Source organism: Hyperolius riggenbachi, chromosome 6, assembly GCF_040937935.1.
Source record: "Hyperolius riggenbachi isolate aHypRig1 chromosome 6, aHypRig1.pri, whole genome shotgun sequence".
Lineage (NCBI taxonomy): Eukaryota > Metazoa > Chordata > Amphibia > Anura > Hyperoliidae > Hyperolius > Hyperolius riggenbachi.
Genome location: NC_090651.1, coordinates 164,835,301 through 164,850,051, shown reverse-complemented (window position 1 = coordinate 164,850,051; position 14,751 = coordinate 164,835,301). Strand labels below are relative to the sequence as shown.

Sequence of the window (14,751 nt, the reverse complement as noted above, 5' to 3'; positions counted from 1 at the left end):
TTTTTATATGCTTTTTGGGAGCCTCCAATTCCCCTACATAACTACAGCAAAGTCCCGTTAGTTGAAACTTCCAGTTGCCTGAGTTCCGGATAACTGGCATACCTAAATGGATAACGGGGACTCTTTTGGGAGTTTGAGGGTGCTTGCAGGCATTAAAATACTCACCGATTGTCCAGAGACGTCTCATATCGTTCCTGTAGCTCCTAGTGGCTTGCGGCGTCCATTCACGGCTCCCAGAGTGTCACCTGACGCGAGTCGGGTGACACGCCGCCTTCTGTGCACGAAGGACTCAGGAAAGCAGCTAGGAGCAACCAGAAGGCTACAAGAAGTCACTGGAGGCTCGTGGGTATTGGGTGGGTTAAACTTATGCTGGGAATACACGGTTTCTGCCGTGCATTTCTGATCCTGATCATTTGCCACTCGATTCTCTTATCTTCCGCTCGTTTTTCTTAGCTTTTGCCATTCACTTCTATCAGAAAACGAGTGGCTAAAGAATCGAAAGGGAGATCGGACATGTCGGAAATTATCGAACCATCTAATCAGCTAAAAAAAAAAAAAAAAACTATTACCAGCATTAGGTTTTTAGAAGCTGTCACCTGCCAAGTGAGAAGAGTGCAAAGCAAAGCAAATAACTCGAGAGACTTGACCAAGCTGTCTCAATGTACATCACTACATCAATGCCCCCATAGTGACTACAAAGCTTAGATCTTTCAGAATGATTTATATCCACTCACCAGATTTCTTGTACCCTCCAAAGGGCAATTCCACTGGGCTGACATTATAATTGTTGATGAAGCACATTCCAGCCTGTAAAGCAGCCACTACTCTGTGAGCACGCTGTATATCCCTGTGGAGAGAGAAGGGTATAATATATAAAAAAAAAAAAAAAAAAAAAAAAAAAAGTTATAAACTGAGGTCTTTTCCCCTTTAAGATTTGTACATCACACCCCTCCCGTTAATTCGACCAATAACTATTGCTACTTATCACATTGAAATGATCTATATCTTGTTTTATTTGCCACAAATTAGGCTGTTGGGTTGTTACTTTTTGCTAAGCATTTTATATGTATTTTAAAAGGGAATAAGAAAGAAAATTTCTCAGTTTTCAGCCAATATAGTTTTAAAATTAAATTTGCTTCGATGCATCGTTTTATTTGCCCATTTGTCCCAGTTATTACAACATTTAAATTGTGTCCCTAGTACAATGTACGGCAATAAGGTGTATTTTTCCCCGTTGTGATTTTTAATACTAACACATTACAAGCATTTATTTGCAAAGATAACAGTAATATACCCGCATGACATACAGTACATATTAAGCACTCTGCCACCACCTAACGCCAATTGGCTGCCTCAGAGTGGCTCCCCCAGGACCGCCTAATGCCAAAGGGCGTCATTTCGCGATGCACAAGATTTGACGAGAGTTCACGCTAGCATGAACGCAAGCTTCTGTCACAAGGCAGAGCAGGTATCTGTGGTCAGCCCGCGGGGAGCTGGTTTGCAGCGCTGCGATTTGACTTGTGATGTGCTGGCAGGAGAAAAAAAAAAAAAAAAAAAACAAACACCCCTGAAGTGTGACCCCTGCTAGTGTAAACAGGCTTCAGAATTCACTTTCATGTAAGACAACAAAGTCTAACCATAGACAATGGAAAAGTTTAAAATGTTGCATAGCTTTAAATGCATGCGTGTATTTAGAATATCGCCCCTAGCGGAGATTAAATGAAAACTTGCTGTTAAATGTATCTTTATTTCTCAAACCGCATATAACAGCTCACAGTTTGTGATCTCGTTGGGTAGGCCTGAACGATTTTAGGATAAAAAAAAAAAAAAAAAAAAAAATTTAATTGAGCGATTTGTCTGAAATTTCAATTATATACACGATTTCCTTCAAATCAAGCTTTGTTTCCCCTCTGTGCCCGTTTGTTCTCCCCCTATCCCCCTTGTCTCTTTGTGCACCCTTTGCCTCTTTAGGCCTCCTCTGGGTCTCTCTATTGCCCGCTTTGCATCTCTGTGTCTCCTCTGTCTCTGTGACCACTCTGTCTGTGCCTCCTCTGTCTCCCAAGCTGCATCAGTACTGGACATAGCTTTAAGCACGAGTCCAGCGATGCCTGTCTATCCACTTTGCCTCCTGCAGGCTCTAATGCAGGGAATACTTCCTATATGTCCTGTGACATACAGGAGCCCAGAGTTTTGCCAAGCACAAGAGCCAGCAGATGGCGAAAGACGACGGACAGCGGTGGACTCACGTGGAAGGTATGTCTAATGCTGCAGGCACCGGGACTTTGGGGCAGTATGAAGCCACTTCTTCAAACTTCCCCCATGTGGAAATGACGTGATCACGATAATTGATGCTTTGACGATTCCGAAATAGTGATCATGATTTCGGTTTAAATTCAATTTATCTTTGAGGCCCATCGTTGGGTCCATGTTATATAGGGAGTCAGCAAGGGTCTGATCTGTCTGAATCTACTCGCCCTACTGTAATTCCTGCTTTAGCATTGGTGGGGGGGGGGAAGCTGAGTGGATGAGTATCATACCCTCACTTGCACCATGTGAGTTATCAGGACCTGTTGGCGGCTGGGGCTCACAGCAGATTTAATTAAAAACAGTTAATTGGGGCTGCTGAAGTTGCAAAAAAAAAAAAAAAAAAAAAAAAAAAAAAAAAGAAGAACGAACTGCATCTATGCACAAATGGCACAATTGTGATCACTTCAAAAAAAAAATTGGGTGGGGTAAAAAAAGAAAAAAAAAAAAAAAAAATTGAAAACTAGGCAAGTGCTAGAATTGTGAAGAGTGAGGGCTGGTGCACACCAAGGGCTTACATAGTTACATGGGTTGGAGAAAAATAATAAAAAATAAAAACCAAGTCTGGTTGAACTCTATGGACGTATGGTGATTCACTAAACCGTGATAACTCACATCACGGCCGGTTTCATGCTCTCTAAAGATGCCTAGAATCGTGTGGTGAGGTGCGGTGAGAGATTTGATTCACATGAGCCCCTCTTGACATGTTATTTTGGTGTGACTAGAGAACAGTCTGTTCTCTGCTGTCCTAAATTATTCAAAGATGCTAAAAGACGTATTAATCAAATTACAGATTTAATGGCCTTGCGTGAATACTTGGCTTCTAGCTCTGCATAACAAGTTCATATTTGTCACGGTGATTGTAAGCATCACTGCAGCATTTCAGTAATGAGTCGGCTTGCAGTACTGGGAATGGGATGTCCTGACATGACTGCAGGGATGTGTTCATATTAAGCAACAGTATGTTGTCTGTATAGGCACAGTTGCCACCTCTGCCCCTAATCCTGCTTGGAGGGGGAATGAGGGGTATGTGTGTTCATGCACACAGGATTTTTTTTTTTTTTCATAGAATTTGTTGCTTTTCACAGCAGCAGAATGCCTTCCTCTAATGCTACCTTCCACACTGCAAATATGCTACTAGGTGCTAGAGAGGGTGGGAGAGGTCACTAGGGGTGTGGAAAAGGTCACTGGGGAAGGGGGTGGAAGAGGAAACGGATTGCTGGTGGCAGGAAGGCAAAAAACTAAATATCTAACTTAGTTACAGGCTTCCCAGGTGTTGAGTAAGACTTCCTCTTAGCAGGGTTTTATACTTCAGCTGCCACGGCTGTCTCTTCTACACTCTTGTTCCTGGTGGGGCTCATTTTTTCAGCCCCAGCAATATTCCATACTCTTGTGTTCATGAGGGGACGAGGCATCCTCCCAAAAGTGGGTGGGGCATCCTCCAAAAAGGGGGCAGGGCTTATGCCATGCTGCAAAGCTCCATGTTGCAGCCCATTCTCCTCTGTGCCAGCCAAAAGGGTAAGGAAAGCTTTCAGTCAGCAAAGACTGCTTCAAGGGTCCCAAAGATCATGGGGCATGCACGTGTGTATGTCTGTCCCTGCAAATACATGAGGCAGCCAGGACTGGAGGGCCCCCTAGTGGCTATGGGCTCCATAGCAGATGCTATGCCTGCTATAGTTATCCCTACACCACTGCATGCCATAGTAGGATTAAGAGCTACAGCATATACGGCCGAAAGCCTACCCCATAACCAATTAAAGCATTAGACATAAGATTCTTCCTCTGAGGCCTCTTGCACACTTGACACAGTTATCTAGTGTGCGCGAAACAGCGGTCAAGCTTGTTAACCCCCACTGCATACCACGCGGTCTGCCTGCGTGATTTAAAAAAAAAAAAAAAAAAGTACAGTGTTGCATCTACAGTGCCGCACTCCATTGTATATGGCCTCTTGCACCAAGAATCGCATGTAGTGTGCAAGAGGCCAGACTGAAATTACTGTATATATGTATTTATACATACACACTACCATTATGGCACACACCTGGTAAAGACTCCTGCAGCTAGGCCATAGGTTGTATTGTTTGCCCTGGCCAAAACTTCTTCCTCGGATTCAAACGAAAGGATTGACATCACAGGACCAAAAATTTCTTCTTTCACGCAGGTCATGTCATCTGTGCAGTTTCCTATGCATGAGGGAAATAAATCGCAAAGCACTGATCAGCAATTTCCCCTCCTTTAAAATGCTGCAGCTTCAAAATTCTGAAAATGTAGTTTCTATGAATATAGTGCTTTTCCAAGAATTTCAAAAACCGTAAATAAAGGAATTTGTGAATTTAAAAGCAAATTTAAAGCACAATTGATATAAAGTAGTTAGATACCTATAGAGAGGGAAGTTATCAGTCCCTTCTCAGTGCTCTTGGTCCTCTGCAGTTTGGCAGCAGGAGCGATCCGCTCTGGGTGTCACCATGCTGGGGTGGGGGGGGGGTGGATGGGGGAGCTGAACGGGGACAGGACGCCACATCGCGGACTCCAGCGGTGGAACGAGTTAATGACATGCCTCAACTACCTTCTGCTCGCATTACCCTGCAGCATTTTGTGTTAGGTGAAGGTGGGCTGCGGGCAGAGAAGGCATAGGTGGGGGTACTTCAATCAATGCAAAGTCATGCCTTAGAAACTGCTAATCGTCACCTAACACTAACTGGGGCCCCCACATACGCTGGCCTAACCTAACCCCATACCTGTACCCAACACCTCTGCCCATACCTACAGCTAGTACTGACCCCCACCACCTATACCTAACATTAACACCCACCACATACACCTAACAATAACCTCCCTTATACCTATGCCTAACACCATCCTCCCTAACTATCCTACCCAGCACCAGGTGTCAAATGGCCAAGGTACGCCACTGTTGCTGTCTAATATTTCTCCCAGATACAATTTGCCATCACATGTGGACCATCATATGGGGCCATGTCAGCCCAATGTGGCAGTGGAAGGCAATGTTGAAATTAAAGTACACCTGAACTGAGAGGGACATCTAGGCTGATATATTTAAATTTCCTTTTAAACAATGCAAAGTGCCTGGCTGCCTGCTGGTTCTCTGTCTAATACTTTTAGCAGTAGACCCATAGACTGACTGGATTAGTTGCTACTACTGTGAGCAAAGATCAGCAGGAAGGCAGGCAACTGGAATTGTTGAAAAAGGAAATAAATATGGCAACCTCCACATTACTCTGCGATAAAAAGCTAGAGCTGTGAAAAATGAAAGCACTGTAAAAATGATCAGTTTCTCAGATTTTAACCTTTATAGGTGCAACTGTTAACTGAGCAGCTTTGCCTTAGTTTTAGAAGAATCACTGACATACACTATGCGAGAAGGACGTGCATTTTGAAAGTTATATTTGAAAATCGCAGATAGCTGAGATTTGTAATGTGTCCCATAGACCAGAGTTCCCCAACCCTGTCCTCAAGGCCCACCAACAGTACATGTTTTGCAGGAAACCACACACATTCCCAAGTGAGGTAATTAGTGTCTCAGCAGAGCTGATTAACTACCTCTGGATTTCCACAAAATATGCACTGTTTGTGGGCCTTGAGGACAGGGTTGGGGGAACACTGTATAGACTTTTCATTATGAGCAATTGTGCGAGTTACCTTCACCTGGGGGGAAAGTGCACACAATTTAAACAAGCGTGCTCCCAACCTTATTTATGGCATCACGATCCACTGATATATGGCATAACAGGCAGTACCATAATTGGGAAAAAAAAATAAAAAAAATTTATATATATATATATATATATATATATATATATATATATATACACACATATATATATATATATATATATACACCCACCAGGAAGAAACTGTTCCAAAGGGGAGACAGGAAAGATATTCATGAAGATCACCATTTCTTATGCCTGGTTTACACCAAGCAATTTCCTGTTAGACGGGTCAAATTGATTTCAGGGTAGAAAAATTAATTGGAAATCAGAATGGACCTGACAGAAATAATCAATTTGACCTGCGACAGAAAATTGCACAGTGTGTACCAGGCATTGCACTTCACAAGCAAGCCCATAGGAGATTACCAGGACACACACACACACACACACACACACACTTATGAGGGTTGATTCAAAGCTCTGCAACTGTAGTCTTAAAGGGAAGGTCCAAGCAAAATAAAAAAAAAAAAAAAAAGTTTCACTTACCTGGGGCTTCTACCAGCCCCATGCAGCCATCCTGTGCCCTCGTAGTCACTCACTGCTGCTCCAGACCCCCGCTGGCAGCTTTCCGACCTTGGAGGTCGGCGTGCCGCATTGCGTACGTTTACGCATTCCCACTAGTGCAGAAACATGAACACAATTTTTTACGCATTACTGGTTCAATGCGTAAAAATGTACGCATTGAACCAGTAACTCAAAAAAAAAAAAAAAAAAAAAATAAAAAAAAAGGTATGCTGGTAGAAGCCCCAGGTAAGTGAAACTCTTATTTTGCTTGGACCTTCCCTTTAAGGCCTTTTTAGTATGAGTAGTTCTATAACAGCCACTAAAAAAAAAAAAAAAAAAAAAAAAAAAACCCACCACAGGGCAATATATAACAAGATGTATAATGAATATAACTACCTAGAACACAAGGGCTCATGAAAAATCCAGCCTTCAGTTTAGGATCTTCTGGTGTGTAAGGCTCTCCACCAATCAACACTTTAACACCCTAAATAAGTGAAATATACACACAAATATACTTGCAGAATAAGTAAATGTAGACAGTAAAGAGCAAATACAGTATATCTGGGACCTCATACACAATTATTGCTTTACATAGTTACATAGTTATTTTGGCTGAAAAAAGACATACGTCCATCGAGTTCAACCAGTACAAAGTACAACTCCAGCCCGTCCCCCACATACCCCTGTTGATCCAGAGGAAGGCGAAAAAAAACCCACCAGGCATGGTCCAATTAGCCCCAAATGGGAAAAATTCCTTCCTGACTCCAGATGGCAATCAGATAAAATCCCTGGAACAACATTAGGCATAACCTAGTAATTGTAGCCATGGATGTCTTTCAACGCAAGGAAAGCATCTAAGCCCCCTTTAAATGCAGGTATAGAGTTTGCCATAACGACTTCCTGTGGCAATGCATTCCACATCTTAACCACTCTTACTGTAAAGAACCCTTTCCTAAATAAATGGCTAAAACGTTTTTCCTCCATGCGCAGCTCATGTCCTCTAGTCCTTTGAGAAGGCCTAGGGACAAAAAGCTCATCCGCCAAGCTATTATATTGCCCTCTAATGTATTTATACATGTTAATTAGATCTCCTCTAAGGCGTCTTTTCTCTAAACTAAATAAACCCAGTTTATCTAACCTTTCTTGGTAAGCGAGACCTTCCATCCCACGTATCAATTTTGTAGCTCGTCTCTGCACCTGCTCTAAAACTGCAATATCTTTTTTGTAATGTGGTGCCCAGAACTGAATTCCATATTCCAGATGTGAAATTACTAGAGAGTTAAACAGGGGCAATATTATGCTAGCATCTCGAGTTTTTATTTCCCTTTTAATGCATCCCAAAATTTTGTTCGCTTTAGCTGCAGCGGCTTGGCAATGAGTACGATTATTTAACTTGTTGGCGATGAGTACTCCTAAGTCCTTCTCCAAGTTTGATGTTCCCAACTGTATCCCATTTATTTTGTATGGTGCTAGACCATTGGTACGACCAAAATGCATGACTTTACATTTGTCAACATTGAATTTCATCTGCCATGTATGTGCCCATATAGCCATCCTATCCAGATCCTGTTGCAATATGACACTATCTTCCTGAGAGTTGATGATTCTGCACAATTTTGTATCTGCAAAAATAGCAACATTGCTCACTACTGCATCTACTAGGTCATTAATAAATAAATTGAAGAGCACTGGACCCAGTACAGACCCCTGTGGGACCCCACTGCTAACAGTCTCCCATTTTGAGTACGATCCATTGACCACAACTCTTTGTTTTCTGTCCATTAGCCAGTTCCCTATCCATGCACACAAACTCTTCCCCAGTCCTTGCATCCTCAACTTTTGCACCAGACTTCTGTGGGGAACAGTGTCGAAGGCCTTTGCAAAGTCCAAGTATATCACATCTACAGCATTCCCCAATATCCATATTAGCATTCACTACCTCATAAAAGCTGAGCATGTTAGTCAAACAGGACCTGTCTTTAGTAAACCCATGTTGATGCTGAGAAATAAGATTATTTTCTACTATGAAGTCATGTATAGTATCTCTTAGTAACCCCTCAAATAGTTTGCATACAACTGATGTTAAGCTTACAGGTCTATAATTTCCTGGATCAGATTTTTTGCCCTTCTTAAATAATGGTAAAACGTGGGCTGTACGCCAATCCACTGGGACTCTGCTAGTTGCAAGAGAGTCACAAAAGATAAGATAAAGGGGCTTAGCTATAACTGAACTTAATTCTCTTAGGACCCGAGGATGCATGCCATCCGGGCCAGGTGCCTTGTCCATTTTTAATTTATTTAGTCTTGCCTTTACTTCTTCCTGCGTTAAGTATTTAATATTACAGTTAGAAGATTGAGACTTCTGCCTCTGTAATTTGCAACAGTGCTGTTTCCTTTGTGAAGACAGAAGCAAAGAAAGCATTTAATAACTCTGCCTTACCTTGGTCGTCCACCATTAAGTTCCCACCCTCATCCTTTAGGATTCCTATACAGTCAACCTTTCTTTTTAGAGTTTATGTACTTGTAAAACTTTTTTGGGTTAGATTTGATATCCCTAGCGATTTGATTTTCAGCTTCGATTTTTGCCAGCCTAATTTCTTTTTTACAATTTTTATTGCACTCCTTATAATTGCTTAGTGCAGCCTCAGTCCCCTCCTGTTTTAGGACCTTATAGGCATTCTTTTTCCTCTTCATTTTATCCCTAACCTTTCTATTCATCCATAGAGGCCTTTTTTTATTCCTAGACATTTTGTTTCCATATGGGATATACATACTACAATATTGATTGAGAATACATTTAAAAGCTTGCCATTTCCCTTCAGTGTCGTCCCCTTGTAGTACATTATCCCAGTTCACCAAACTTAGTGCCTGCCTAATTTGATTGAACTTTGCTTTTCTAAAATTCATAGTTTTAGTGGTCCCGCTGCCCCGTGGCCTATCAGTCACCAGATCAAACGTTATGTTGTGATCACTATTTCCCAAATGTTCTTGAACCTGCACATTTGATACATTATCTGGTCTATTAGAAATGATCAGATCCAGTAACGCATTCCCCCTAGTTGGTTCCGTTACCATTTGAGTCCAGTAATTGTCCTGTAGTGCTGCAAGAAATCTGCTGCTTTTACCAGAATGGGTAGCCTCAATACCCCAGTCAATGTCTGGAAAGTTGAAGTCGCCCATAATTATGACCTCGTTTTTACTTGCAGCTTTTTCAATCTGCTGTAGTAATCGCAGTTCTGCAGCTTCATTAATAAGAGGTGGTCTGTAGCATACCCCAATAAGCAATTGGCAACTTTTATTTCCACCATGAATATTTACCCAAACGGACTCCACATCTTCGCAATCTTCCTCCATCTCATCGTTGAGGCCAGCTGTAAAAGAATTCTTAACAAAGAGACAAACCCCTCCACCTTTTTTCCCTGTTCTATCCCTCCTAAACACATTGTATCCTTTTAAATTAGCTATCCAGTCATGGCTTTCATCCATCCATGTCTCGGTTATTCCCACAATGTCATAGCCTTTGTCATTCAGAATGAACTCTAGTTCGTCTATTTTATTTGCAAGGCTCCGAGCATTGGTTACCATGCACTTTATATTTTTACCAACACATTTACCAATTTTGTTTACACGAAATGGGCTACTTGAAGTTTTACCAACCTCCTTAATCTTTACACTGTCTCCACCCCCCTCTCCACCCCCCATAATGTTAGGCTCCCACTGTCTTTTTACCTTATCTTGTCTACATATTGAGACTTTATCCTCCCGCCTCCCCCCCCAGATCCTAGTTTAAAATCTCCAACCGTTTAGCCATCTTCTCCCCCAATGCAGCTGCACCCTCCCCATTAAGGTGCAGCCCATCCCTGCTGTAGAACCTGTAGCCGACTGCAAAGTCTGCCCAGTTCTCCAGGAACCCAAACCCTTCCTTCCTACACCAATTTCTCAGCCACTTTACATAGGATTGCTTGAAGAGAAAATGGGGAGATCTGTCAAAGATTAGCAGTGAGCAGTCTGTTAACAGGAGAATTCTCAAGACAAGCTTCTCGGCACACTACTAAAGTTTGTAAAATGTAAAAACTTGTCCTTAATCATTTTTTAGATTTTGTGCAATGCTCTATATGTTGTATTCTAACAAAGTGCATTTCAAATGTAAAGTCTAAACTCATTTTTATGGCTAAAGGCTTTAACAGCAGACTTGTGTACAATTTTAAAACACGCAGTACCAAGAGTGTTAAGGAAAATAAAGAGACATCTACAGAGGATAGGGATTGATACCGTTTTGGTCTGATTGTTACATGTGGATATGGGTATGTTCAATTTGAAATATTACTCTGTCCCATATTTGCTAGAAGTACGTAAACTACATGTATAATAGCAATCTGTTGATTACCACCCACGCCTGGGTCATATCAAACCTTTGTGAGGTTTGCCAAAAGTGTATTTGGGTTTTTTTGTGTTTTTTTTTTAAATGCACAATTTTTAAGGTTGTTAAATGCAGACGAATACGAATACACTGGGGGGGGGGGGGGGGGGGGGGGGGGGGGGGGGGGGGGGGGGGGGGGAGAAATATACATACTTTTGACAGTGATGTCAGAGTCCTTCGACAGGACCTCGTAGAGATTAGTTGGTAAGCGCCGTTTTTTGCTGTACTGGCAGTCTCTGGCATTTAAGGGGCCAGAGACTGCTGGTAAACAACAGGTTTAAAAAAAAAAAAATTTTAAAAAAGCGAACTCACAGTGCATATAACACATTTAACAATAGGGTCTTTATGCAAATCCCTTTTCTACCAAGTTTTCACCCAGGAGAATTTTTCATCTCGTGTTTGGTACTTTTTCAAATTGTGTGCTGAAAAGGTAAATTAAGTATTTTTTATAGTTTGCTGGCGGCTTAAAGGGCATTTTATGGATAAGATGTAAAAATATCACCAAGTAGGAAAAAGTGAATTGAATACGGCCCTAGGGGTCTTAATGGGGGGGGGGGGGGGAGAGAAAGACAGATCCTACTAAAATGTAAAATTATCTAGGAAGGTATTCAAATTGTCACTTTCTACTTACCTGCTCTTTGGCACCTTTAATGAATCCAAACACTTTGTCCAGCTGAATACGGTTAATGAGTGGCCCCATTCTGGTATCTTCCAAGAGAGGGGTCTCCAATTTTTATTTTCTTCACCTTCTTTACCACTTCCTTCTGTAAACTTCTCCACAAATATCCCGCTGGACAAAGGACACGTGTACCGTTGCAACACACCTAAACCAGAACACCCCCTATCAGTAGCTGTTATGCCACATACTGTGAGCAAGTTATGAATGCAGGAACCTTGTGTTGTCTGCAAAGTGCTAGAATAATCTTAAAACAATCCTTTAGGTACAAAGCTTAACAACTCCATAACTCCCCTGCTCCATTCAACAAGCAGTACAATAACACACAGGTTTTGGCAAAAAATAAATAAAAGGCTAGGAAAGCCTACCTTTACAGAAGAACTATAAGGGTACATACACATCCAATTTTGATACATATGTGGTAGGAGGACCAACAGATTTTAGATACAATGAGCAGACTGTGTAGGCAAGCTCCTCATGCTACATGTAGGTGGTAAAAATTGATCAATGACTGGCTAATCAAAATAGGATGTTTGTATGCACCTTAAGTCATGTGAACAGAAACAGGATTACATCTGCTTGCCTAGGAGTATCCTAGTAGTAGTGTGAATCACACCCAGAAACAAGCATAGTCTCCCCTATCAGCAGGAAAGAGACCCTTGCTGTGACATGAAAAAAAGTCAGTTCAATAAGCATTTATATTTAACTTTGCCTACTCAATATGCAAGTGAAAGTTAAGATGACCCCTTTTACCACAACTATTAAATTAGTACGAGGAAACAATGGATCCAAGCAGGAGCCCCCCACCTCTGTACGTTGGACTAAACTAGTTCTGGCTTCATATGTACAGGTTAACGTACATACAAAAGAAACTTTTCCTTTGATAGGGTTTGGTCTCCTTGACTGAAATATCTTTAGGAACAAGGTACTTTGCCAATTTGTATGACCTCCATGTTCGATATGATGGTTGACACTGACCAACTGCATTGGAAGTGGGTGGTGGGAGAGGGATTGGGGTTTTTTGTACCTGTATTTTTCTCTGTTTTCTTTATTGAAAAGTCAATAAGCAGTACCAGGAAGTAAGAGGACAAGTTGCACAGGAAGTACTACCTGGGAATTCATGCCATAAGTAAAAGGGACCTAAGCACCTTCAGTCTCTGGATTTACTTTCTGAAAGTTTTTTTCCAGGATTAACAAAAGCTTAAATTTTTTTTTATGCCTTTAATGATGCTCAAGTATTTTATAATCATTTAGGGCTGGTGCACACCGAGCGGCTTTTTCAGCGTTTCTGCAGCTGCTTGCGGCTTGCGGATCCGCTTGGTCAATGTATCTCAATGGGGTGGTGCACACCAGAGCGGGAGGCATTTTGCAGAAACGAAAAATGCCTGGGTGAGGCATTTTTTTGGATTTCGGATGCGTTTCTGCCTCAATGTTAAGTATAGGAAAAACGCAAACCGCTCTGAAAAACGTCTGTTCAGAGCGGTTTTTGCCGGCGTTTTTGTTACAGAAGCTGTTCAGTAACAGCTTTACTGTAACAATATATGAAATCTACTATACTGAAAACCGCAGCAGCAATCCGCAAAACGCCATAGAAAAATAAAAAAAAAGCGTTTTCAAAATCTGCTAGCATTTTGCGGATCTGCTAGCGTTTTTTGGTGTGCACCGGGCCTTAGACTTCATCTGCAAATGTAGGGTATGCATTGCAGATTTTTGTTGCGGATAAATTTTACACTTTTTGTAGGACCGAATAATATTGTGCAAACTATTTGTTTACCTGTCCCTGGGTAAGGAAATTTGCCATCATAGCACCGTTCACTGCATTTTCCAGGTCACTGTCTGAAAAGATAATAAGAGGAGACTTTCCACCTAGCTCCAAGGTTACAGGTTTGATGCCTCTGGCTGCCATCTCCATGATCTGCACAGACAGATTTGATAAGAGATTAATTTGTCAAGTAAGCAATAATACAAGTCTGTACATGCGGTGACTAACAATCCCAAGCATCTTCTACACTATATGCCACATGCCAGAGATCCCCTTTCCAAAGAAAAAAGTGAAGGAAGGGTTTAGCGGTCAGGCAGTGCTGGTGTGTCACAGGAAAAGTGCCAACCAGCCTAAAAAGTGGCATACATAGTAAACAACCAAGCTTCAGAAGGTCAAGGATGCCGGTGTTGACTACACAATTAATTGAGCTCCAGAGTTTTGGCTAGCCTAGTAGGTGGCTGAAAACTCACACAAAAGATTCGACAAGTATAAAGTGAGCAATTAGTAAATGCAAAGATCTTACAGCAACCGGGAAGCACTTCACACAAAAAAAAAATATATATATAAGATTTTTACTTGAATGTGTTAATTGTATTAGTTGTTGCCAGTAAAGCCTCATACACATGCCTGGCGTAAGTCGGCCAATAACGACACCACCTCCGCCGATAAGGGCATGTGTACGGCAGCTGGCGACTCCCAACCCATGAGCAATTCGCCAGGCGGATCTACTCAATCTCCAGCTATGCCGATCCCCATGTGACGTCACACCACGCACCGCTTGTTATCCCTCCATACAGCAACAGCGCTTTGCCAGCTACACAGCTGAACACATGCATGCAGCCTGGCCATGTGATGTTCCCCAAGGGGGATCAGGTCCTGGTCCCTGATGGGAGACAGGAGATGTGTCTATGCGGCAAAAAATAAAAAAAAAACCACAAACCACACCACAGACATGAAATTTGCATGATGCCTACCCAAAAAAAAACAACTTAAGGATACCAATACCACTTTCATGGCGACCAACAGAAAGTGTGTCTATTTTTAGATTTGTATGCGAATTGTGCTACTGTATGTAAACTGGGGCAACCTTACCTTTGAGCCAGTAGGAACACTCCCAGTGAAAGATATTTGGAAACATCAGGATGCTTACAGAGGAATTCTCCAGTGGTGGCTCCTCCCTGCACCACATTGAAAAGACCTGTAGGTACTCCTGCCTCTGCAAAGATCTCAGCCCGCAAAAACAACTGATATCGGTGTGAAGGGAGAAGGCTTGTACACCATGGCATTGCCTGCATATTAAAAAGGAATACAAAAATAAATAAATGGAGCATGCTTAAAGTGAACCTCCGGA

General features: G+C 41.9%; 1 protein-coding gene across 1 annotated transcript in view; it reads right to left on the bottom strand.

Moving 5' to 3' along the window:
- The window catches only part of ALDH9A1 (aldehyde dehydrogenase 9 family member A1), a 40,858-nt gene that overhangs the window by 3,570 nt on the left and 22,537 nt on the right, over window positions 1–14,751 (bottom strand). Inside the window, 9 exon segments of the mRNA XM_068240172.1 lie at window positions 735–847; window positions 4,346–4,487; window positions 6,939–7,026; window positions 11,594–11,683; window positions 11,685–11,786; window positions 13,413–13,553; window positions 14,493–14,527; window positions 14,530–14,638; window positions 14,640–14,689. Of these exon segments, the coding sequence (XP_068096273.1) occupies window positions 735–847; window positions 4,346–4,487; window positions 6,939–7,026; window positions 11,594–11,683; window positions 11,685–11,786; window positions 13,413–13,553; window positions 14,493–14,527; window positions 14,530–14,638; window positions 14,640–14,689 (870 nt within the window).